Raw genomic sequence first — 26,707 nt, 5'->3', positions numbered from 1 at the left:
ATTATACATTTTATTTTTACTTTTATTGCAACTTTATTTTAATAAATATATTAATTAAAATTTGCAGTCCCTTAAATAATAATTCTATGAATAAAAAAAAATGAAAATATTTTTCAACAAATTGAAATATGTAAATGTATGGCACAATAGTTAATTTTTTTAGTAAAAATTATGGTATCAAAAATGACAGTTATTTATAGACAATAAATTTGAATACTTTCAATAATTTTTGTATTATGATCAAAACAAAAAATTTATGAGCGATGTTATTATTTTAAAATGAAATCACTTCTTTTTAGGCCTTTTAAATTTTTTATTACCCTTAAATAATATTTTTTTTTCTTTTGCACCATTTTTTTCACATGAAACAGATAAAAGTATTATTATTATTAAATAAATCTATAAACTTTTACGTAGAAATTTAGCTTTGATGATACACACTATCTGACATTTATATCAAAACAAGGCCAATGTCAGTGATAAATACTTTAAAATAATTGTTTTATTTTACATGTAAATATTTTCGAACTGAATCCTAGAGTACCTAATCTTTTGGACGACGTTACGTCGACGAACTCAACGGTGGTCGATATATGCTTGCGCGCGCGCCGATGAATCTATATGTATTTATTTAATTTCTTTTGATATTTTATTTGCATTAACATCATTTTTAACGACGATGTAGACTCATGTTGTTGCGGTTTTTGTTGTCAATCAATCAATAGGAGTTAATTAAATTTACAAGAGCATATACATGTATATATTGTACCGTATTATTTTATTTTATTAATGAAATTCGTTTTAGTGCTCTAGGTAATTATTGTTTACAATTGATTTTTACTTTAATTTTTGGGTTTAATAATTAAATTATTCGTTTATTATTATTTAATACTTGAGTTATCAAATTTTTTAATATAAATGTATCTATATAGTTCAATTTTATAGTAAAATAGTATATTACACACCTAGGGCAGTAAAGTAAGAAATATCTGAGATCACATGTAATTGTTGGCCGAAGTCCTCTCAGAGAGTTCAAAAACAGTGGGAAGTTTCGGGGCTGACCAGCAGAAGTGAGGTGATTTGTAGATTTTTTTTCAGGAGAATTTTATTTTTAAGTTTAAATTAGTATTTTAAATATTATAATTTAATTATTATTAATATCTTATTGATGGAAAATATTGATAATGATGAATAAAAATAAAGTTTAAAAGTAATCCTGATTTATTTTGTATCTTTATATATATTTGATATTAATTCGTGTCTAAATCTGATTAGGTATAATATCTTAGATAATAATTATAAGTATAGCTTAAACTATTCAATTGGACATTAATCAATATAACTTTTAATGTATACTTACTTTAAATTTTATTTTATAACTCGTTTATTTAATAAGGAATGAAACATATTTAATTTAATTGTTTAATGCACATTTAATTGTTTAAACTCATATATGATACTTAGATAATGATTCTTACAATCTTGAACATGATTAAAATCCGTCAAAACACTCATATGACACGAGTGTAAATGAATCAGACATACGACAATTTTTTAATTACATATAAAAAAATAAAAACTTAAACTAATAAAATTTTAAAAAATGCATGTGCTGAATTTTGAATTGTTTTTTTATTTTTATTTTATAAAAATTTCAATTTATTATTTTTAAAGTTTAAAAAATTTTTATATGCCCGCTAACTTTACTATCCTTCATATAATAATGGTAACTCTATAGGGGAAGTCTCTAATACCAATCGTCAGTAAGACGGTCAATTCGGGGGATCAAAATTTACGTCCAGACCAATTTTTACCCTTCTAGATAATAATTAAAAATCGTACGTCAAAATAAAATGCCGGCAGAATATGATAGAAGAATATTTAAAATATAAAAAAAAAACACGCAAGTGTTTGAACAAACCTTGGTGGGGAAATAATATGCAGAAGGGTGTCCTAATACACTTGGAGATTTGAATTAAATTGCTCCAAGTGTATTGCAGCTAAAAAGCGTCACTTAACTGCTATTTCCTCACCAGACGATGCCAGATGATTGGGCTCAGGAACTGAACAGGTATCAGCATCAGCCATCAGCAACACTTTACACTAGATCTGAACACTCAACACTTAACGACACCACAGACACTTTGCACAATTTAAATTTTACAAACACTGCACATTTTAATTAAACAATAACTATGAGCAATAAATTTAATGGTTAATTCCACGACGTAACTGCAATACTGTCTTTCAATTTAAACATAAAGAAGGATCTGGACTACTACTGCCATTATCTATGATACTGACTGCCGCTATGGAACCGTGATTCGATACAAAGCTCGAACACAGTGACGCCGGCACTGAATTTAATTTATTCAATAACTCACACTCACGAACACACAATTAAATATTTTTAAATATTCAACACTACATTAGCACTGAACACTCAACAATTAACTACAACATAGACACTTTGCACAATTTCAATTAACAAAAAATAACTTTAACAATCACTGCACAATTTTACACGACTTAACTGCAATACTGTGTTTCAATTCAAACGTAAAAGAAGGATCTGGACTACTACTGCCAGTATCTATGATACTGACTGCCGCTATCGAACCGTCAGTTGACACAAAGCAATCGACTTTGCGATTCATTCGACCGCCACAGTTCTAGCAAAAGTTTGAACCTCGAACACAGTGACGCCAGCACTGAATTTAATTTATTCAATAACTCACACTCACGAACACACAATTAAATATTCCTCATTACAAAAATACTAATTTAAAAGTACCATTAGATCCATAATAAACTGTCACGATAACTCAGTCAGTTAATTATTTTACCGAGTTTAGATGAGAACGACACCGCGTTTACAGCGCACGCGCAATCTTATTTTCTACTGCGCAGGTCGTTTTCAACTAACGCCACAACTACGCAACAGTTCTGTATCCAACTTCATTATGCCGCCGTCTCAGTAATTCGGATTCTTTGTAGCTCGTGAATAAATAATTAAAATTCGCGGTTTTTTCGATTAAATAAATTATAACTCGCGTTTCTAAATATTCTATATTGTTCATTGGTCATTTTGTGACAATAATTTAATCGGTACTCAGAACGTAAATAGTGAAAAAAATAATTTAAATAATTCGTTTCGTCTTTTACATTGTTCGGTTACTGGTGTTCGTTGTCGTTCGTTAAATAAATTTATAATCCGTGTAAGTGACTTTTATTAATTATTATTTATGAACAAAAGTGTTCGAAAGTTATCAGTGATCATTAGTGTATATTCTAAATTTTTTTTTGTCAAGTGATTTGTGTAAAAATGATTTTTTTTTTTTTACATTTTTTTATGCCGCCATTTTGAAAAAATTTATTCTCATAAATTTTTTAATTTTGGGTGGTAAAGTGATTCTGAAGTTAGCAGACAATTAACAATTTTTTAATTGTTTTTTAACCAATTAGAGACAAAAAAAAACTACAAATATGCACATGTGGAAAATAAAAAAAACTACAAGTGAAATATTCTGAAATATTTTTATTTTTATAATTTATCATTTTTTTAAAAATCCAAAAATTATTATACGTCTGCTAAATTCAGTATCATAGTGGCAAATTATATTAATATAATTATTGAAACAAATAATTTTTAATAGAATGATTAAATTGCAATTTTGAAATTTCGCGTCAAGTTTGCGCTACTGTGTGTCGCTGTAGTCAAGCTTCACATTCTTGCTAAAGTGGGAGGAGAGGTCGAATGAAGCGCAAGATCGATTGCTTTGTATCAACTGACGGTTTGATAGCGGCAGTCAGTATCATCGACAACTTCAGTTGTAGTCCAGATCCTTCTCATATATGTTTGAATTAAAACACAGTATTGCAGTTACGTCGTATAGTCATCCATAAAATTTTTTGCTTATAGTCATTGTTTAATTAAATTGTGCAGTGCTTGTTAAATTAAAATTCTGCAAAGTGTTTGTAGTGTTGTTAAGTGTTGAGTGTTCGGTGTTAGTGTAAAGTGTTGCTGATGGCTGATGCTGATACCTGTTCAGTTCCTGAGCCCAATCATCTGGCATCGTCTGGTGAGGAAATAGCAGTTAAGTGACGTTTTTTAGCTGCAATACACTTGGAGCAATTTAATTCAAATCTCTAAGTGTATTAGGACACCCTTCTGCATATTATTTCCCCACCAAGGTTTGTTCAAACACTTGCGTGTTTTTTTTTTCTAATTTCTAACATATTCTGCCGCCATTTTATTTTCACTTACGATTTTTAATTTTTATCCAATTTCTAACATGATCCTGAAGTTAGCAGGCAATTAAAAATTTTTGAACTTTTTTTTTTAACAAATCAATTACAAAATAAAAAAATGCATATGTTGAAAATTAAAAAAACTGTAGGTGCACTCTTTTCAATTTTTTTTTTTTTTTTTACAATTCATCAATTTAAAAACAAATTTTTAAATTATTAGTCGGCTAACTTCAGTATCACATTTCTAACAACTTATTTTTCGAATATCTAAATTTATCGCACGAGTAATAAAAATGATTAACAAATTGTTAATGAAAAATACTAAATTTAAGGCATATCTTTTAGTCGAATTAATATAATTATTCACACAAATGAATTTGAATAAAATTTTTAAATTTTAATTTTTAAATTTCGCGCCAAGTTAATGCTACTGCGCGTCTCTGCTGCGCGTCGCTGTACTCAACGTTTAAATTTTTACTAAAGCGGTTTGGGGGAGGGGGGGGGGCGAGAGTATTGCAAAATCGATTGCTTTGTGTCAACTGACGGTTCGATAGCGGCAGTCAGTAAAATCGACAACTTCAGTAGTAGTCCAGATCCTTCTTATACGTTTGAATTGAAACACAGTATTGCAGTTAAGTCGTGTAAAATTGTGCAGTGATTGTTAAATTTATCTTTTATTAATTTAAATTGTGCAAAGTGTCTATGGTGTAGTTAATTGTTGAGTGTTCAGTGCTAATGTAGTGTTGAATATTTAAAAATATTTAATTGTGTGCTCGTGAGTGTGAATTATTGAATAAATTAAATTCAGTGCCGGCGTCACTATGTTCGAGGTTCAAACTTTTGCTAGAATTGTGGCGGTCGAATGAATCGCAAAATCGATTGCTTTGTATCGAATCACGGTTCCATAGCAGCAGTCAGTATCATAGATAATGGCAGTAGTAGTCCAGATCCTTCTTTATGTTTGAATTGAAAGACAGTATTGCAGTTACGTCGTGTAATTAACCATTAAATTTATTGCTCATAGTTATTGTTTAATTAAAATGTGCAGTGTTTGTAAAATTTAAATTGTGCAAAGTGTCTGTGGTGTCGTTAAGTGTTGAGTGTTCAGTTCTAGTGTAAAGTGTTGCTGATGGCTGATGCTGATACCTGTTCAGTTCCTGAGCCCAATCATCTGGCATCGTCTGGTGGGGAAATAGCAGTTAAGTGACGTTTTTTTTGATGCAATACACTTGGAGCAATTTAATTCAAATCTCCAAGTGTATTAGGACACCCTTCTGCATATTACTTCCCCGCCAAGGTTTGTTCAAACACTTGCGTTTTTTTTCTTTTATTTTTTAAATATTCTTCTATCATATTCTGCCGCCATTTTATTTTGATGTACCATTTTTAGTTTTCTCCAATTTATAATAATTTATTTTTCAAATATTTAAATTTACCGCGTGAACGCATTTCGGAATGCAATATCTGACAAGTAACTTTTGAAGTCAAATTGAATTCAAATTACAGAAAATCTGCTGTCAATTTAATCGCAACTTTTAGCATTTTAATTTTTGCTGTTAAGTTGACTTTAGATTCCGGCCGTAGTTTGAAATCAACTTGCGGTCAAAATGCGGATATTATGGATAAAAAATCTATAAAAACTCAGGACTTATAACCGTCCAAGAAAATACATAGAAAATTTAGGGTACATTTCAAAATATGCCATAAAATAGGAATAAATAATTAGACAGGATATTAGAACATGATTAATTATTTATTTAATAATTTATTTGTCGCAAACATATTTTATTTTTTTTTTTTTTAATTATTTATTATTATTTTTACAACGAGCACGAGAAATCGTGTTACAATTTTTTTTAATGCACAATAATTCTCGATTAAGGATCTAGACGTTTTCTATAAATTATATCATAATAATTATTATTGTTATTATTTATATTATTATTATTATTATTATTTAATATCGTAACTTCATACCAGGAAGACGAGAACAGCGCACCGCACCGTCTTACAAAAATCAATCATTCTCACTATCTATAAATCAATTCAATTCTCTATCAATTTCATTTAATTACATCAAAATGTCCACGACATAATAACGCTTCAGCATACAATAATTCCATTACGTAATTCCATTGACAAATTTTATTATTCAAAATTATTATCAATAATAATAATACACAATTGTTGCTTCCATTTATTTATATTTTCTTTTTATCTTCATTTACTTGGTGTACTAGCAGAAGAGACCGCCAAATTTGGCGTTGGACTGCTACTGCATGATCGACTTAACAATCTGTGCGGTTCGACAGTTAAAAAATTTGAATCATTTGACGGTTGTGCGCTCAAAATTTCGGGTTCAATTGGGCTTGGGCATCGTCTATTACTACAACTTGATGCTGTATTTTTTGACAGTGTATTCAATGGTATCTGATAAATTCTCAATGGTTTTGAATCACTGTGGGAATCTAGAAAAATTAAATATAATTTTATTTATTTACCATAAACATTTGGTTTTTTTTTGTTCGTAAAAATTCACAATTGCCGCAGACCAAAAAAAAAAAACTCTCGAATTTCTTTTTAGAACTGAAGTAGAAAAATAAAAAAAAAATTATTAAATATTACACAGAAAAAAATGATACTTAGTATTTTAATAATAATTTATGACAAAATTAAAAATAGTAAACATTTGTATTAAAAAAAAAAAAAAGCCATTACAAGCAAAATTTTTAATTGCAATTTAAGTATCACTTAATTGGAAAATTTTATAACTCATGATGAAATAAAAAATTAGTGTCTGCATTATCAGTTTGGAATTTCATTATCACTTATTTGATTCATGCATATTATAAATTGAGTAGCTTTTAATAATTAATTATGAATTTATCCCTTATGGGGGAAAGGAGTTTGTAATACAAAAAAAAAAGATATTTTTATGATTTTTTTTTCAGAGTACCTTCTTTATTTAAATTCTTAAAATTTGTGACATTATTATTAGCCCAAGAATATTCTGCTAAGTTTTCATAAAAAAATATTGAAAAATAAGCCAGTAGTAGTGGGGAGAGACGAGTCACTTAAAAAAAAAGTCTCCATGCCGTAGGCAGGATAACTCATGACTCCCTCATCTGAAATAAAAAAAATCGAAAATATTTTTTTTAGTACATAAGTTTATCTAGGATTTGAACGAAAGAATATACAAATATTCATTTTTCAAAAATCAAAAAATTCATCAAAAAATTTTGATTTTTACCAAAAATTACTCCTTTTATTAAATGAAGAAATAAGTAGTTATTGAAAAAAAAATCCTTCATTCAAATCCAAGATAAACTTGTGTACTAAAGAAATCTTTTTGGTTTTTTTAGTTCAAATGAGGCAGTCATGAATTATCCTGCCTACGGCATGTAAAATTTTTTTGAGGTGACTCGTCTCTCCCCACTACCACTGGCTTATTTTTTAATATTTTTTTATGAAAATTTAGCAGAATATTCTTGGAATGATGCTTAATAATGTCACTAATTTTCAAAATTATAATAAAAAAGGTACTTTGAAAAAAAAAAAAAAAAAATTACAAAAATATCTTCTTTTTTTTTTTGTATCTCAAACCCCTTTCCTCCTTTAAAATAAAAATAAAATAAATAATTTTTAAAACAAAATAAATCACTTTCATACTTTACTACTTAATATTAACTTTTAATCTCATATTTTTTTCTGTGTACTAATTAGTCCTTGGGCTTTTCTCCAAGACTGAGAAATAAATTTTTTAATCTTCTATAAAAATACGTAATTACAATAAAATAAACTCACTAGATAAACTATTTAGTGTAGACGGTGGACTATGACTTCTTTCATCTTTATCAGTCTTAGTATCAACACGTATCCTTTCGCATTTAGATGCCATAAATTCGGGTGCAGTTGTAGCAAAATAAATATCATGCTTTGATGTGATAAGTGTCAGATTTGGCATATTTATTGTATGAACAAGATTCCCATTTATAATTAAACGTATTTCCATAGTGTCTGTGGTAAATGCAATAACATAAGGAAAGGCACACGCGACAATAATTGGTACTGAATTCCAATTAAAATCGAATTCCGTTGATGCCGCAGTATCTTCGGATAATTTTTGAAAATGACACGTATTATTGTAACATAATAATAACTCTGGTTCTTCATCTTCACATAAATCTAAAGCCGCAACAACATGTGGTTTCATAGATGCTTCCATGTGGAGTGATTTGGTAGCACCATCAACTGATATCAATTCAAAATGATGCCTAAGTCCGCAACAAAGTAACCACTCATTGTCTGGTGCCGTACTTTCAATAATAGTCACTACTGATGGTGGTTCCGAAGCATTGTATTCCTTTATGAAACGAAAACCATCAACAGTATCAGTATCTGCTGATGAACACCATGTAGTCCAAGCTGCATTATGTTTCCATTGGAGTACGGTTAATTTTCTACCCACTGCTACACACTAAAAAATTTATTTTTATTCGATTAGTAATTCAAATTATTTTTTATTAATTAACTTCATTTTTTTTATAGATTTTTTTACACTGAATATACTGGTGCATTAAATTTAAAAAATATAAAACAACTTTTAGTCAGGTTATAAAAATAAACTTGAGTTCTTTCTGATAGTAAATTAGCGACCGCATTGATAACAACAAAAATACTTTTTATCTTTGCCTTTAAGTTATACTTTTTTTATTATTTACTAAATTATTTTAAACCAGGCACATGTTTAATTTTTTAATTGGGGCACTTTTATCAATGAATCAAATTGTTCTAGAAGGCGTGGAAATAAATAAATGATTAAGTAACTAATTATTTTCTTTTCTAAATAATTCTATATTATTAAGAGAATAAAGAAAATTTTATTCCCGCCATATATGATAAAATTACTTATTGATATTAAATGTGGAATCCTTAGAGAGATCTTAACTTCAATTTGTGCCTTTTCATACTTAAAATTTTTTTTTATTGTCAACTATTGAGATAAAACGATTTATTTATATCATTCGAATCACATTTAAATTACGCGGCAAAAAAAAAATCGTATATTTATTTACTTTAAATAAATTCATATTTTAATTACTCTGTCACTAAATATGACTGAATGTCACTGAATACAGCTATATTATTTATATCGCGTTGCTAACTCCAAAATAACATTTGTATACTCGCTTTTGGGTTTAGAAAGCTTCTCAAAACTAAAAGAGCGTACACAGAAAAAAAAAGGATTCATTGACGCAAAAATTCTTCACTTCTCTATCCTAATATACAGTATAAATAAATTTATGAAAAATGATATTAATTTAAATTAATAAGTTACCATTCGTAGATGAGAACCGCCAGGTCTAGTAATACTGTAAATTTGACAGCCACGTGTTCGTTCTAATTTCCTTTCTTTAATATGTGATCGTGTACGTATTATCGGTGGACGGGTAGATGTACTAGGATTACTAGACGACGTAGATGTCATTGTAAAGTTTGATGAAAAACTATTGCCAACATCATCATCCTCTTCAAATGAATTGTAATCGATAGATGTTGAATTACCTTCGCCATTAAGCTCACTCAATCGATATACATATACATTACTTTCTTTCCCTTTGTCACCAGTACGGAACAATAATATGCCATGCTGTTCCACGACATTCAATTGTTTAATCTGTACAGATTTATCGAAAAGTAGACTGTCGGGTAATCCATCTAAAAAGTGACCAAAAAATAAATAAAAATAAATGAAAACATCCACTCGCTAAACGATCAAACATATTTATTTTTAGCTTCACTTTGTCATATACTAATTTTAAAATTCTTCTCCGAGCTTTTTTCTCTCAATAAACTTTCTTTTTTATAATATTAGAATATCTAACTAACTACTTTAAATATTAATCGACGTTATAAATAATTATCAACGGCTTTTCCGCATTAAGGGGGGAAGCTGGTCTGATACAAAAAAAAGAGGATATTTTTGTGATATTTTTTTCCGAGTACTTTCTTTATTAAAATTCTCAAAATTTGTTATATTGTCAAGCATCATTCCAAGAATAATTTGTTAAATTTTCATAAAAAAATATTGAAAAATAAGCCAGTGGTAGTGGGGAGAGACGAGTCACTTAAAAACAAAGTCTCCATGCCGTAGGCAGGATAACTCATGACTGCCTCATTTGAAATAAAAAAACCAAAAAGATTTCTTTAGTACCTGTTTATCTTGGATTTGAACGAAGGAATAAACAAAATATTCATATAATTTTTGGTAGAGGTGCAATCAAAAAACTCTGATTTTTGCCAAAAATTGCTTCCTTTATTTAATTAAAAAATAAGTAGTTATTGAAAAAAAAAATCTTTCGTTCAAATCTAAGGTAAACATTTACTCAAGAATTTTTTTTGGTTTTTTCATTTCAGATGAAGCAGTCATGAGTTATCCTGCCTACGGCATGGAGACTTTTTTTGAGATGACCCGTCTCTCCCCACTTCCACTTGCTTATTTTTCACTATTTTTTTATGAAAATTTAGCAGAATATTCTTGAAATGATGCTTAATAGTGTCACTAATTTTAAAAATTTTAATAAAGAAGTTATTCTGAAAAAAAAAAAAAAAAAAATCACAAAAATATCCTTTTTTTTTGTATCTCAAGCCAGGTTCTCCCCTTAATGCATATTATAAATAAGCGATTAAATCTTTTAATCAATCAAGCATTTTAATAAATTATATAAATAATTATATAGAGATAGCTCTATAAATAAATAAAATCCACACCTTCAACAAGAAACGTTCCATTTTCCGTAGCTAAAATTAATTTATTATCTGACCAAATGTCACCGCAAACTAACTCGTGATGAAAGTCGGGATATATACAACGTGGTTCCCAGGGTCTTGGTTTAAGTGGTCCGACAGTTGCTAGTGATGTTGGGGCAAGTCCTCGAACGATTGCTTCAAGTTTTAGAGCCTGTCCAACTCTAACCATTTCCACAGCCCGTGTCTCTTCTCTTCTCCGTCCTGACGTTTCAACCACATCCGATAATGCCCGACGATTCAGCATACTCTAAAAGCACCAGTAGGTGGTACACTTTCATTATCCATAAACTATTTTATTTAATCAATAATACCAATAATAATAATAATAATTATAATAATAATAATAGCAATGATAAATTATAGTACGGGGAGAATTTATTAAAGAGAATTAAATTAGATCATGTAAAAACAGACATTTGATATTTAATCATTAGATAAGACTTATCAAACATCTGGACACTTTGTCTATATATATATATATATATGTATATATATATATATATTTATAGTTTATATTTTTAATATTTATGTTTATGATATATTATACCTGATGTTTATTTTTTAAATTAGGTCACGTTATTTATGACTCTTGTACACTTATTTTAATTATTATTAGACTGAGAAAGTTTATAATTAATTTTTCTAAGGTTAAAGTTAACATACTGTGGGGGTTTAAATATTATTATTATTTTTTTAATCTTACGTACGGAACTTACGTTCCCTTTACTGTCTTGGGTGTGTTCTTGATATAAGTCCCTGAGTAATGAGTCTAATGTACGCTCACGTTTACGTGAAAATGTCGGTGTATCAAATGTTGCTTTCTCCCCGTTAATAAGCTTTACGAGAAGAAATTCACGAAAAGCGTTGGGATCCTCGAATACTGGAGGACAGGGCAAACTTGGGCCAAACAGGGGCACATTCTCGTCACAGTAAATGGCTATCTTCCAGCCCCGTTCTTCACTTGCTACGACTGCAAAAACATCTACACAAATGAAAAATAAAAATATCCATTCATTATTCATTTAATTTAATAGATTTTTTTTTCTAAGAGAAAAAAAATGTATATTCTTACGTGTAAATTGACTTTTTATACAGTTTGGATTAAATGTGTCCAATAAAGTCGGGTCATCCGTGTAGATAATATTAACAATGTCATTTCCGATGTGTCTTTTACGTTCCAATTGTTGTGGATTGTCTTTAGAATGAGGTAGTATTGTGCTAACGTGGTACATAACTTCATGACCAGCATATACTGTATAAATACTCTCTTTACCCGTCATATCACCTGTTATATTAAATTAAATATAGTTATTTTTTAATATTTTAATCTGTATCAAGCGCACTCAATCTACACTTTTAGAGACTCAAGTATTTTACGATGAGTATAATACATGAGAGAAAATTCATCTTAGTTTAAATTTAATACCCACCTTTGACATCCAGACCACCTCTGTACTTGTCCCAGCCCTTGAGGCGAATTCGCTTACCGAGAAGCTCTAAGAACCTCTCGAACCCAGGACTTGCCTTCTCTGTTAAGAATAAAAGACAAAAAAATCGATCGATTAGTCCCTTTTTTCTGCTTGCTTTTTACTACTTTGTAAAGAATTTTTTTTTTTTTTTTTTTTTTTTTTTTTTTTTTTTTTTTTATATATTTCTCTTGAGGTTAGTACTCTTACCGTTAGACAGCATCTCGTCGTCGGTTGTCTGGCCCTCCCGGGCGTATATAACACCGAATTTAAAATTCACTGAGCCTTCTTGCTCTTCCAGTGACAAAAGATCCTGTTGAATCAGTGAATTTTTATATATTATGTATACTTTATCCCCTCGTATAACTACCAGTCATACATAAAATGTCCTCAGAGGGCTTACCTTTTGAATCTCTGGAGCGAAGATCTCACGTGGCGCTTTATCAAATTTTTCTATTCCAAAAAAATGGCTGTAACACCATAAAATATTTTTATCATTATTATAATATATTATTATTTATTGCCTAAATTATTTACAGTCGACTCTCTGAAAGTGTCCAATTTTGGGGTTGTAGGGAAATATATTTCTGAGACATACAGGTCCCCCACTATCATATCGTTATGCTCGATTTGGTCGTGGATTTTATTAGTAGATTAGACTCTCTCTAAGTGTCCACTCTGAATCTGCCCGCTATGAAAAACTATTCATGTATAAATACTATACATATATTAGGGTGTTCGTTATTTTACAAATTAGATTATTTTACTTGGTACAAATCATATATTTGAGACCCAAAAATAATTTTAAAAAATAAAAAAGTTTATTTCAATGCCGTTCAACCCGGTCTAAGTAATGATACTTTCCAATTTTAGTGCAATGAGAAAAATTATATAACTTGCTGAAAAATAAGCGTACAGCTACAACTAATGCTAATTTTTGTAGGGAATTTACAACTCCCCAAAGAAGGTCTCTCATGTTTTTTATGTTTTTTTCGTAAATCCAACCATTTAAGAGATATTGAAGCTCAAACTTTTATTTGTTTATAAAAATTGGCGTTTTTGTTTGAAATTTGATGACTCTCTAACTCATAGACATACAATTAAGTGCTATAAATTTTTTTAATTTTGTTAATTATACATTAATTATTTTAATTAATTAAATTTATATGCGGACACTTGAAGAGAGCGAGTAAAATATTTGTTGTGGATATACAGAGGGTATTAAAAAATTAATGACTGTCCATTGGTGGGAGAACGACTAAACGTTGAAATTAGGAGAACGGATATTTTCAGAGTAGCCACATAGAGTTGACTGTACTTTTATTCAAATAATAAAATTTATTCTGTCAAAAAATCTGAGTGAATTTTTATTCTGAATTCACTCCGTTACTTGGAGTTATACAGTTTAAAAAAAAATCACCTTGCGCACGGAATAAATAGGGAGCTTTTGTCGGCAATGATTTTGAAGTCAATATAGATTTTATTTTAATTCTTATCCGCTCTGATTGTACGGAGTTTTAATGTTGTTGGAATAAATTTATAGTTAATGATAACAATTTGCCATGCAAACTCATAAATAAATTTTTTATTTATTTTTTAATAATTTTTACATATCGTACCCCCCCCCCCCCCCCTCCCCCGGAAATTACGCTCCACATTTACTCTGAAATTTTTTACAGAATATTGTAAAATTTTTTTACCTTAAAATTTGTTTGACAGTCATCGATTTGTTGGACGAGTAAGGCAATGATATTTTTTGTGTTCCCTGTTATCAATTAAAATAAAATTTTCAGTGAAAAAAATTTAAACAATTTCTGATTCGTAAGTTATTTTAATTTACATAAATAAATAACAAATTGATAACAAACTCACAGTTCGTCTCCAGAGTATAACTCTGTAATGTGGTACACATTGATCACCACCGTCGCTTAAAAAGACTGACAAAAAAAGTGGATTTCTCTCATGGTCAGATGCAACATAATTCTGATGAACTTTATCATTAACATTACCGTCGACGATTCACCATCCGGGATAAAGTTTTTTAATTAAATCATAATCCAAATCCAAAAAGGAAGACAATGACAAAGGAATAATAAAATTATTGAGTTTAAAGTAAAAGTTTGTTAGCGTTAAATTATTTAAAATTCAAAACTCACGTTTTCCGAGGAAATATTTGAAGTACCAACGTGTTTGGTTTTCCGGATTCTCTAACACTGGAGTGCTGGGTGACCCGAACATCTGATGGAACGTTTCAATACAAACTTTAAACGCCAATTTACATTTCCAATTTTAATATTTACTTTAGTAGTTATTGATTTTTTAAGCTAATCTAAATGTTCATTCCTTTTTTTTATCGTTTGTAGAATAGATTTGTGTTATATATATATAATATATATACACTAGGGTGTTTCAAAAAAAAAAAACAAGAAATTTTTTTTTTTTATGGTTTCTAAAAATTGAAAGTATAACTAAAAATAAGAATTTTGATACTACTCCGGACTCTTAATAGTGATATTAAGGATTGCCTCAATCCATTTTTCTATTTTCCATTTAAATAACACGGGAAAAAAAATTTTTTTTTTTTTTAGAATTTTCTGGCCCACAAACCAATAGACGGATTTTTATGCCCAGTAAATGTTTTTGTAGGAAATTGAACGCTCTACAAAAAAAGCCTTTTATCATTTTTTAATAAATCTCACTGTTCAAAAGTTATTTAAGCTTCAAGTCAAATTTATAGTAAATTTTGAGATTTTTTTACTTTTCCGGCGAAAGTATCCGTCTTATCAGAAAATGTCTTGAGAACATTTTTGTAGATAATTTTATTCCTTACAAATTATTACGAACAAAATTTTTCGAAATTCCGCATTGTTCACAAGTTATTTGTATTTCAATGTCAAGTTCGTAAAATCAATCAGAAATCTATTTTTTTAAAAGCTTGACATTAAAATGCAAATAACTTGTGAAAAATGCGGAATTTCAAAAAATTTTGTACGTAACAATTTGTAAGGAATAAAATTATCTACAAAAATTTTCTCAAGACATTTTCTGATAAGACGGATACTTTCGCCGGAAAAGTAAAAAAATCTCAAAATTTACTATAAATTTGACTTGAAGCTCAAATAACTTTTGAACAGTGAGATTTATTAAAAAATGATAAAAGGCTTTTTTTGTAGAGCGTTCAATTTCCTACACAAACTTTTACTGGACATAAAAATCCGTCGATTGGTTTGTGGGCCAAAAAATTCTAAAAAAAAAAAAAAAAATTTTTTTTCTGTGTTATTCAAATGGAAAATAGAAAAAAGGATTGAGGCAAACCTTAATATCACTATTAAGAGTCCGGAGTAGTATCAAAATTGTTATTTTTAGTTATACTTTCAATTTTTAGAAACCATAAAAAAAAAAAAAATTCGTTGTTTTTTTAAACACCCTAATATAGATGTATATGAATGAATACGTAAAATTTTTTATTATCGTATTACCTCTTCTTTTTCGCCAGGCGAATCCCCATTCTCGACGCGAAATCTTCGTCCATTCTCTATGCCGTCTTGCTCGATTTGCGGCAGCTGTTGAGAACACGATATTAAACATTAAGTTTTAAATCCGATTATAACGTAACATTTTTTTTTATCGACTTAAATACTTAAACTCACCATTTCCACGCTTCCATAACATCGTCTTGACAAGACACCACGTCTTGATGTTGTGTCTGTCGACGATCTGAAAAAGATAAATACTTCAATTATAATCATATAAATTTCCAACGAATATAAATAGGTCACTTGAATTTGTGTCAAAGTTATTCCAAATCTCTGCCAAATGCCTCCAGATATTTGGGGTCAATATCTTCTATATAAACTCTCAATTCAAACTTTACTTTAAATTACATTTTTTTTCTTTTTCATCCGTTTGAGGTCACAGTAATGAAAACATTTTTCAATTTACTGACGAATAAAAGAAAATTGTTTTTTATATTAATAAATGTTTTAAGAAATTATTGATATTTTAATAAAAAAATTAATTATCATTTTTATAATCCAATTTAAAGAAAACTTTTATTTGTCTGACCATAAATGTTAATTCTACTTTTACCAAGTTTACTATAATTTTAGAATGCTATTAAATTATTGATTTATTTTAATGAACAGTAGTTTAGACTGAAACTTTTTTTTCACTTGAGAGAAAATTCAAGTGTTTAATTTTTTAAAATTATTTATTGAACTACTCTTTACTATATAATAAATTATCTTAATAATTTGACATCTTAATATAAACTTCAAACGTCTTTTTATAACTTTAACAAAAAAAAAAAAAAACAGCACGAAAAGTAATTAAATAATACGTCCAATAAATTAATTCGTAAACACAAAACGTTTTAAATAATTCAAAGAACATTGACCCCAATTCTATTAAGAATCGATTGAATCGTTTCCAAGATATTTAATTATAAAACTAAAAAATTCCATTATAAATCTTGTGTTGATTAATTTCATGTCCATAAAAAAATAATTAAAAATTTTTAAATGATCTCATTCATTAATTTAAATCAAGTCGGATAAAAATGACAGAAATTATTTATTTATGTCTGAGACGAGAACTCTATTGCAATTTATTTAAAATATTTGTCAAAATTTTTGTCCATGTGGTTCTTAATATTTAATTACAACTTTTTATAATTTTAATTTATCATTATTATTATTTTTTTTTTTCACATCTCTTACTAACTTATTTGGGTTAATGAGAACTCTATTGAGGTCATATTCTTTCGTGGTACATGACACACAGTCATGAAAAAGCAACTAAACTAGCATAATTTAGAATATTGATTTTTATTTAACAATTTATTATTCTGATAAATTATAATTATTCTTCACTTAAATCTTGTTTTAGAATTAAAATATTAAATATTAAAATTATTTAACTGTTTATGAAATAATTTCACTTTTTTCTCATTTTCTCTTTTACTAATTTATGAGAACTCAGAGTAAAACAAGACACCATTTTTGGAGTAAAATATTTTTTTTTCGTTCAAATATTCTTAGTTACTGTTTGTAAAAAAAGTTGGGGCAAGTCAATCAATTTTTGATTTTTAGTAAAAATATTTTTTTTACAATCATGGCTCATTTTACCTCAGTCAGCTTTTTCCAGCTCAATAAAATTTATCCAAATTCACTGAATCTTTTTTTTTTTTATATTTAAAGTAAATTAAAAAAATTTTCAGTTACCGTTTAAAAAAAAAATTTTCATTTTTGCGGGCAAAATAGGGTACTCCCTAAAAGAGGTAAAAAAAGAAAATTCTGGATTTTAAATGAATTTGATTAAGTTAAACTTTTTTTCGACTAATTTACATGAAGAAAAATTATATTTTACATGATTATTGAAAACAAAAGAAGAAAAACAAATTTTTAATAGTTTTTATCATAAAACAAAAGTCATTAATATTTTCAACTGACAATTGATTTTTAAAAAAGTCTAACAAAAAAAAATCAAAATGACGCTCAATGGCATTTACAAAAGTGATTTTGGAATGTTTAAAAACCATATAAAATATAAAATTTTTTTTTGTAAAATTTTGGGGGTACCCCGTTTTGTCTCCCTTTCCCCATATTTTTTACAAAAAATTTTAAACTCGGCGCACTGGTCCCATTTTTTCTACAAGCCGTTACCAAGAACTAGTAAACAAAAAACAAGTGTTTTTTGTCTCATTTTACTCCAGTGCCCCTATATTAAAATAATTACAGTATAAATAAAATAAACATACTTGTTATATTACAAAATAATTTAATTGCTTCTACGTAATTGCAATATATTCAAACTTTAAAATTATCGACAAATTGATTTTCATTCATCCCATTTAACGATGATATAATAACCGAGAATAATCCTCTATGTCAAAAGCCCCGTATTATTAAACATTGTATATATATGTATATATTTATTCGTATGTACAAGGTAACTTGAAGCATCAAATAGTGTGCATTCAAGAGACTGAATAATAATATATAGAACGTGGACAATAGAAGTAATTTCAATGAACCTACAATTTTTTTCTACCTTCGTATATATTTTTACCCTTTTTATTTTCTTTTTCTCTTTTATTTTATCGCGCCATTTTTTATAGACGTTTCTTTTTTCTTTTTTTTCTTTACAACAATAAAAAACCTACACATGATGACTGGCACGTCGATGAAGGTGTCGCAGTTGCGACGAAGTCAGGACCGGCATACAAACAGATCTAGATCGATCACGAACAATTCTTGGGGACGTGATTTCTTCATCGCTCTCATGATCGCTGGTCGTTGGGCTGACATTGTTACCATTTCCACTTTCACGGCTTCTACGCCGTTCATTTAATGACGATACTGATGACGATGTTGTCGTAGTACTAGTTACTTGTACTTGGGTTGATAATATTGTTGGGGCCGGTGAGGGTGGTGTCGAACTTGTGTTATTGCTTCCAGATGAGTTTGATGTTAATGACAAACCTCGTAAACGCGTTACTAACTTCATGTCTAAACTCAGCATCACTTTTTAAACAAAACAACTTTTTTTTTCACTTTTTTTCTTTTCTTTGTTTACTCATTATTAATTATTTATTTATCTTTTGCTGATAATCATAATCTTATCTTAGACAAATTATATTTTAAAATTATAAAAAAAAAAAAAAAAAAAAAAAATATGATTTATTTAATAACGTGATTTTTGAATATTAACATTTAAACTTTCATGTGCAATAAATTATTTTTACATTTTATCAGCAAAAGTATAATCTCAAAAAGGATTGAAAGATAAAAAAAAAAAATTGTAACAATAAATTTTTGAATATTATTCAATATTTTACGGATTTGAAATAAATTGTCAGATTGTAACAGATACATATTTAGGTCGCATATTGCGTTGCGTTAATTGTTTGTGTTCATGTCAAGGGTGATTTATCTTTGAATTTTTTTTTATGCTTCAAGCTCGTATTTTAAATATATTTTTTTTATAATATATATATATTTTTTATAAGTGCTATTTCACGGAAGGGGCTCGGACATGTAAAAGCGCTTATCTTTGTCCTTGATATTTTATATCGGAGAATAGATTCTAGTGCTTTCAATTTAGTAAAACTCAGAACAGACGAAACTGTGACTTGAAATTGGGTGTACACGAATCGACGACGATATCCTCAATATGCCGACACTCATTTATTTCTCTTCCGGTCTGTTTTACTCTACTAAACCACCGCTAGTTAATTGTATAGATATATATTTATATATTATATACATTTCCGTATTATGTGTACATAGATATATGAATATTGGTTATGTCTTCGCGCGTTAAACTATATTGGCTCATCACTATTATCATCACCGTCATCATCGCTCCTGCTATTGGCTTTATGCCTCTGCTGCGATGTTGACCTCATGGGATCAATTATCTTGTAAAGATCAATCGTTCATTCAATCGAACATTATTGCAATGGTCTAATAGTTATGTTTTTTGAAAAATGGGTTATATCATTTAAATCACTAATTTATTTATGCATTCAATAATTCAATGTTCAATTGTTGGAATTTAAAAGACTAATTTGAATTTTTGATCCTCTCAATTAATTTAAAAAAAAACTATTGATGAAAATAATTCAATTTAATTGTTTGTTCGAATAAATTCCAGACATTGTATTCAAATTTACTTGATGGTTTATGAATTTAAAATTTTATTTAAGTTCTTGATGCACTTTATTTTAAATTTTAAATTATAGAAAGTATTTGGCCGATAATGAACTTTAAAAAATTAGTCATATTTTAATTTAGCAATAGTAATTTATTTTATAATTTGAATAAATTTGGTCAATTAAAAAACTGTAATTGTGTATGTTAAAAAATAGAGTAATAATGTATGAGTTGAAGAAAATTTATAAAATATTCAAAAGTTTTATATATTTTGAATTAGTAGTAAAAACTTTTTTGGACTTAGAAAGTTAGTGAATAAAAAAAAAAATTCTTGGATTTTTTAATTTTGATTAATTTAAATCGATTACATGAAAATTTGTCGGAATATTTGATGTTTTGTGGAATTAATAGAAAGTAAGAATTCGATTTTTAAACTCAATCTTATTGTTCATGAATTTATGGTAGTAATATGACATTAGTATATGGCTTTTAATCTTGTTTACATACTATATATGATAAAGAATTACTTTTGGATATACAGAATTTAAATCGAAGAAAATACTTCTTTCTTTATTCAAGAGTTAGTTGTGATTGGATAATTTGTCTGTCGATATTAAATATATGACGGATATATTTGTTTGATTTAAAGTATCGTTGAAAGGATAATAAATAATAAATAGAGAAAAAAAAGTCTGGGTAGAAAGAAGAAAACAGGAAATATTAAAGTTTCAAATAAAAATGTCAGGATTTTATTAAATTATTGAGCTAAAAGTACATCTCAAACTGTAAAATTTACTACGAAGAATTAAATTTAATACAATATTTATTTGAAAATGTAATTTCTACAAAAGTTTCTATTTTTCATTCTAAGGACCACTTTAATAAATGAAACTATAATTTTTCCTTTTTTTTACGTGCGCATAAAAAAAAGATTTCTTATCTCAAAAAAATTCTGCGTCATAAATTAAAAAGGACTTTTTTCGGGTGATAAAAAATTTCTTGTGCCAAATTTATGTCAACTTTCTATATGTGAAATTTATTATTACCAAATTTGCTTTTGGTATCGCTGCTAAGTAGCCTATTTCATTTTTATTGAATAGTATTCTTTTTTAACTTCCCGCTAAGAAAATTGCAAATTTTCAAAAATTCGGGAAGTTATTGGTTTCACCCCGATTCGTGAAAATCGAAATTCCAGCAGATGTCGACGTTTTAAGGTCCTAAGAAGCTATTCTGACTAAATTCAAGATGATGTCCGAGTGTATGTATGTATGTATGTAAGTCAGCTCTAAAACTTTGTAATCCGCGTCGAATGCCACCTCAACAATCAAAATTGGTTCATTCGTTCAAGAAAAACCGTTAATGAAAGAATTAAAAAAAAAAAAAAAAATTTTAGTATTTTGGAAATTTCTCAAAAACCACTCGATAAATCAATTTCAAAATCTGATCAGTTCTAGAACTCAATAAAACGCGTCGATTGCCACCTTAAATGTCTCAATCAGTTTATTTGTTTTGAGAAATATCGTTGTAGAAAAAATGGTAAAAAACGTTATTTTTTGAAAACAAAGACATACAAAAGTATTTTTGAGTTCGAAAAGCTCGAAAATGTATCCATAACAGTTTTTTGAGCTCAAGGAGCTCGAAATGGGCGGGGAGTTTTGGGGCTGGTCCACAGGGTCAACCGACAGACCGATTTTTTAAATTATATCCGGGGTATAAATTAATTATTATTAATTTTCATAATTACAAAAAAAAATTTATGGACCTGACGATCGGAACTTTTTTTGCGCAACAAAAAAAAACGTACGTACACACATACATACACTCGGACATCTTGAAATTAGTCAGAATAGCTTCCTAGAACCTTAAAACCTCAAGATCTGTTCGAAATTTGGTTTTCGAAAATTAGACCGAAACCAATAACTTCCCTTTTTTTGAAAATTTTCAATTTTCTAAGCAAGAAGTTGAAAATTGGAAAATCAATTTCTATTGGATGATTATAAATTTCTGAAATGCCAGCCGAAAATCTTAAGCCACCCCAGCCTTCGGAACTACCCCTTAAAAAGTCGAATTATATAAATTTTTGATTTTCATTGCGCGAAAAACCTTTCGATTTTCAGGTACGTAAAAATTATCGGAATGATTAATGAATAATAAATAGTTAATTATTTATTTTCGTTGTGAAAAATTGAATTAATTATTCGAAAGTGTTGATAAAAAGTCCGAGGTCAAGATTCAAGAGTTATTTGAATAATCTCTAGAGTGACTTTTTTTATGTTGTTGTTTAATATTCAATTTTTAAATCGTTGACTTTTTACTTTAATACCATTGTCTGCTTTAACTGTCTGTTTTTTAATTTCACTAAAAAAAAAACTCGAACTTTGACGTAATCCCCTATGAGAGGGTTAATCTCTGCAACGCAGACCGGAGCTGGCACTTTACTAGTGTAGTTTAGGGAGTAGTATAGAACTACGATAGTACACTACTACTGTACTAGGTCCAAGCTTTAATTCTGGGATTATCGTTCGACTTAAGCTGCATAGACATTCGTTGGGTTGCGCTTTTATGTATCTCACAACTGCTGATAATTTACTTCCTTATGTAAAATACCTCTTTCATGTAAAATTTTTCTTTTTTTACTTATAATCTCTACACTATTCACAATATCTTGATCCAAAATAAAAAATTAAATTCTATTCAATATTTACTGTTACAAATTTAAAATTTTGAAATCTATAAACTTTTTTTTTTATGTTATTCACTCAATTATCAAATGCATAAATTATTACTAATTTAAAATTTTATTCGATCCTTATTAATTTTTTTTTTTAGTAATTATTATTATTAATTATTTTAATTTAAATTAACTGATAAATAAATTAAAATAATAAAACTATTTTCATATTAGGATAATTTAATTATCAAATAGTGAATTAGTTAATTAAACCGCTTATCAAAATTAATTAATCTCCTCATATCTAAATATCAATTAAATTTTTTTTTTTAATAATTATACCCACGAACTATTAATTAACTAATTTAATTATCTGAATACATAAAGAAGTATTTAATTTAAAAAATATACCAAAATTCAATTCTCTAATCGACAATCAAAAAAAAATTGTAAATTTTTTGCCGTTAAATTATTTAGTACTAAAACCAATCTATCGAAATTAGTGATATAGAGAATTACATAAATTTTGTTAATTACCCCAATAAATAAGTATAAATGGATGATTAATAAAATAATAAAAATTTTATCATGTATTATAGTATGTATGATATTTATCTAACATATCACAAGACAAGTAAATAATTAAATATCTCAATACTTGATTAAGTGTTACAACACGTTATGCTTGATATAACACGTTGATGATGACAACAGAGAGTAACTAGATCGTGCCCCGAATACGTTTACAAGACAAGAAATAAAGTGAGAAAGTTGTGTAGTACCACGTCGCACGAACTCCCAACCCCTACTGAGCGGCAACCCCGATTCTACTGGCACCCCTGTGTTTCATACTCTTCGACCACTAACACGCATATCCACCTCTACATCTACTACTTACTCTACATATACTATGACATATACATCTATATTTGTTATATATATAGAAAGGGTATATCACTAAAACGCGATTGTCTACTTACTCAAGACCTTACTTTATAAGTCACCCCCCTTATTTTTACCACAATATATATATATATATATATATATATATATATATATATATATATATATATATATATATATATATATATTTATTGGCTATCCTTACACATGAAGACTTGAATCCTTTTATTCATCTATATACGAGTTACAATAATTTGTTTGTTTAGTATATGTATACATATATTTTTATATATGTGTAGGAAAAAAGTTTTCAACTCCTTTCGCTAAACCTTAGCCAAGTTCACTGACTTTACGACCTAGTACACGTTTTTTATTTTGTCTTTGAAAATACGATAATACAAATTATACTTTTCTACTTTTTTAAAAAAAAATTTTTTTTACATAATTTAACAATTCGTCACTGTCTATTCTACTGTAAAGTATTTCTCAAATATTATTATAAAATTAACATAAAAAAAAAATAACGAATGAGTAATTTGTTTATAATAATAAGTAAAATATAAATATATAAAGTTTTATAAGTAAATACAGATAATAAATAAAAAGCTGAAGAATATTTATTTTAAAAACTTTTTCTTTCAATAGTGTAAAAAAAAATTTTTGTTTTCATTAAACATTTAAACTTTTATTCATTACTTTTTTTGTATTATTTTAAATAAAGTAACGGTATGTTTGACGTGTAAAAAAGGAAAAAAATGTAAATTCAAGTCGGAATGTCTGTGGTAGACGACTTTAGAAATTACACGATGCGAAATGGTAAAACAAGAGTATCAAAGTAATACCCGGTTAAGATGGTGTGCGCGACGCCCGGATGGCGCGTTGCATTCATGCTCGGCACCCCACCAACCCCTTTCGACTATTCTGGCGTCCCGACGCCGGGTGCATCGGCACCACCGCGTAATATATACATATATACCTAATCGCACGATACTCCAACGCGAATACACACCACTCGGTGCTTATGTACAGTACTTACATACATACTTTCACAGACATACGTACATACATCCAGTTAACTGTATAGGTAGATATTGTAGCATATAGTAGAGAGTAGAGAGTAATGCCCGTGAGCCCGTATCGACCTACGCTCGACCCGTATTCCCGCCATGGACCCTCTTTTTCGTTTATCTCTGCGTATATCACCACACCGCAGTTATAAGCACGGGCCCTTTACTTGCGGTTATCTTCTACTGTACTAGATACACTCCTTTATTCAAATCTAATTAATCTACAACTTTAATTTACTTGTTTCATTATTTTATATCACTAATAAATATCAATATTTTAACGAATGTCAATGTAGCAGACAAGATAATTTTTAAATTACATAAAAATAATCAAACAATTAAAATTGATAAAATTAAAAAAAATGCATGTACTGATTGTAAAATTTTCTAAAAGTCCATTTTTTAGTATTTTCTGAAAAAAATTTTTATTCTATTATTTTTGAATTTTAAAAATTGTCAGATATCCGCCAACTTGCTGTCCTCAATTTTTAACGAGTGTCAATGCAGACAGACTAAGTCATAAATAAATTGAGTAAATGATTTAAAAAAAAAAAATTTGAAAAAATGGACTTATCAATTTCAAAATTTTTTAAATGCCCATTTTTTTTAAATTTCATTTTTTTTATTATTTACTCTATTTATTAATAATTTTAAATTTGTCAAATGGCTGCTACATTCACTCTCATATATTTTAAACTTTATCATAATTAAATAAATTTCATATGCGCTTAAATTTTAATTGTCAATACTTGTAAAATTATTTTAATTATCATGACTTTATAATTATATAATACATCTAAAGTTTATTAAATTAAATATATATATATATATATATATATATATATATATATATATATATATATATATATTTTTTTATAAAAAACTTTTTTAAAAAATTAATCAGTGCACACGTTTCTATTGTTTCGTCTCCGTTTTAATTTGACGTTTTTTTTTTTATCTTGTTATTAAAATTTTTTTTTTAATTATTTATTAAACTTTTTTTTTCATAAAAGAAAATTTAGCTATTAATTAAAATTTGATTGGAGTAGTTTAGTTTTTGTTTTTAAATTTAATTGATAAATTTTAATTAAAAATTTAAAAAATAAATAAATAAATTATTTTTTAAATATATACATATATGTATATATTTAAAAAATAAAATACCACATTTAAATAATGAAGAAATACATTTGTGAAGTTTAAGCTTAAATAGATCACTCGCTCATTGCCTAGGTCACTTGTATGATCTCATAAGACAGTATGAGTTAAACAGCTTAAAAAGGAACAAAAAAAACCACTAAAAGACTAAATAAAATAAAATATATGTATGTATATTAATATCCTAGTATCACAAATATCAAAATAATTTAATTCAGCATTGAAGTAACACTTTCACTTTATAAATAAAAATACTATTTTTAAAAAGTCGTAAAAAATAATATTTAAATTACTGTTCTCACGAGCACGTTTGTCGTCAGACGTACGACACGCGACTGACTCGTATTACATCGCGAGTAGTGTCGCGGTATATTGCCTACACTATATAACCCATATGATACACACGCAACATACAATACTAGTATATTATATTATATCGTTTATATTTGTATAGGAAAGTAAATAATAATAAGTATAAACAGCACTATTATATATCAAGTACGTAAAAAAAGAGTGTAAACATAATTTGAATAATACATCTACAAGTGATAATTTTTTAAATATTTTTCAAGGTCTATTTTATTATATATATATAAAGGAAACCTATCTGAAATAATATTTAAACCATTATTCATAAATATTTATCATGGAGATTTATAACTGTAAATGTAAATAATTAATCGTAGTTATTTATGTTATTCAAATATTTTTATTATTTTATTCAAA

At 27.8% G+C, this 26,707-nt stretch overlaps 1 protein-coding gene across 9 annotated transcripts; it reads right to left on the bottom strand.

The window, feature by feature from the left end:
* Window positions 1-6,056: 6,056 nt before the first annotated feature.
* LOC103570099 (GTPase-activating Rap/Ran-GAP domain-like protein 3) lies at window positions 6,057-26,301 on the bottom strand. 9 transcript variants are annotated; one of them, XM_053740689.1, is made up of 17 exons: window positions 26,275-26,297; window positions 26,012-26,128; window positions 18,691-19,051; window positions 16,178-16,244; window positions 16,007-16,090; window positions 14,684-14,765; window positions 14,400-14,518; window positions 14,228-14,292; window positions 12,931-12,997; window positions 12,738-12,840; window positions 12,492-12,590; window positions 12,134-12,346; window positions 11,769-12,043; window positions 11,023-11,308; window positions 9,590-9,969; window positions 8,056-8,728; window positions 6,057-6,719 (listed from the first exon to the last, which is right to left on the bottom strand). In XM_053740689.1, the coding sequence occupies exons 3-17, from the start codon at window positions 19,047-19,049 to the stop codon at window positions 6,472-6,474; spliced, it is 3,120 nt and encodes a 1,039-aa protein (XP_053596664.1). In that variant the 5' UTR covers window positions 19,050-19,051; window positions 26,012-26,128; window positions 26,275-26,297; the 3' UTR covers window positions 6,057-6,471. The 9 variants fall into 9 exon arrangements, with proteins under 9 accessions (XP_053596664.1, XP_014295746.1, XP_053596665.1 ...); XM_014440260.2 differs by having other exon boundaries at window positions 25,988-26,301; XM_053740690.1 differs by having other exon boundaries at window positions 25,991-26,301.
* Window positions 26,302-26,707: the final 406 nt, after the last annotated feature.

The sequence above is a fragment of the Microplitis demolitor genome, chromosome 7 (assembly GCF_026212275.2).
Source record: "Microplitis demolitor isolate Queensland-Clemson2020A chromosome 7, iyMicDemo2.1a, whole genome shotgun sequence".
In the NCBI taxonomy this organism is placed as follows: domain Eukaryota; kingdom Metazoa; phylum Arthropoda; class Insecta; order Hymenoptera; family Braconidae; genus Microplitis; species Microplitis demolitor.
This window is presented reverse-complemented; position numbering and strand designations above follow the sequence as displayed.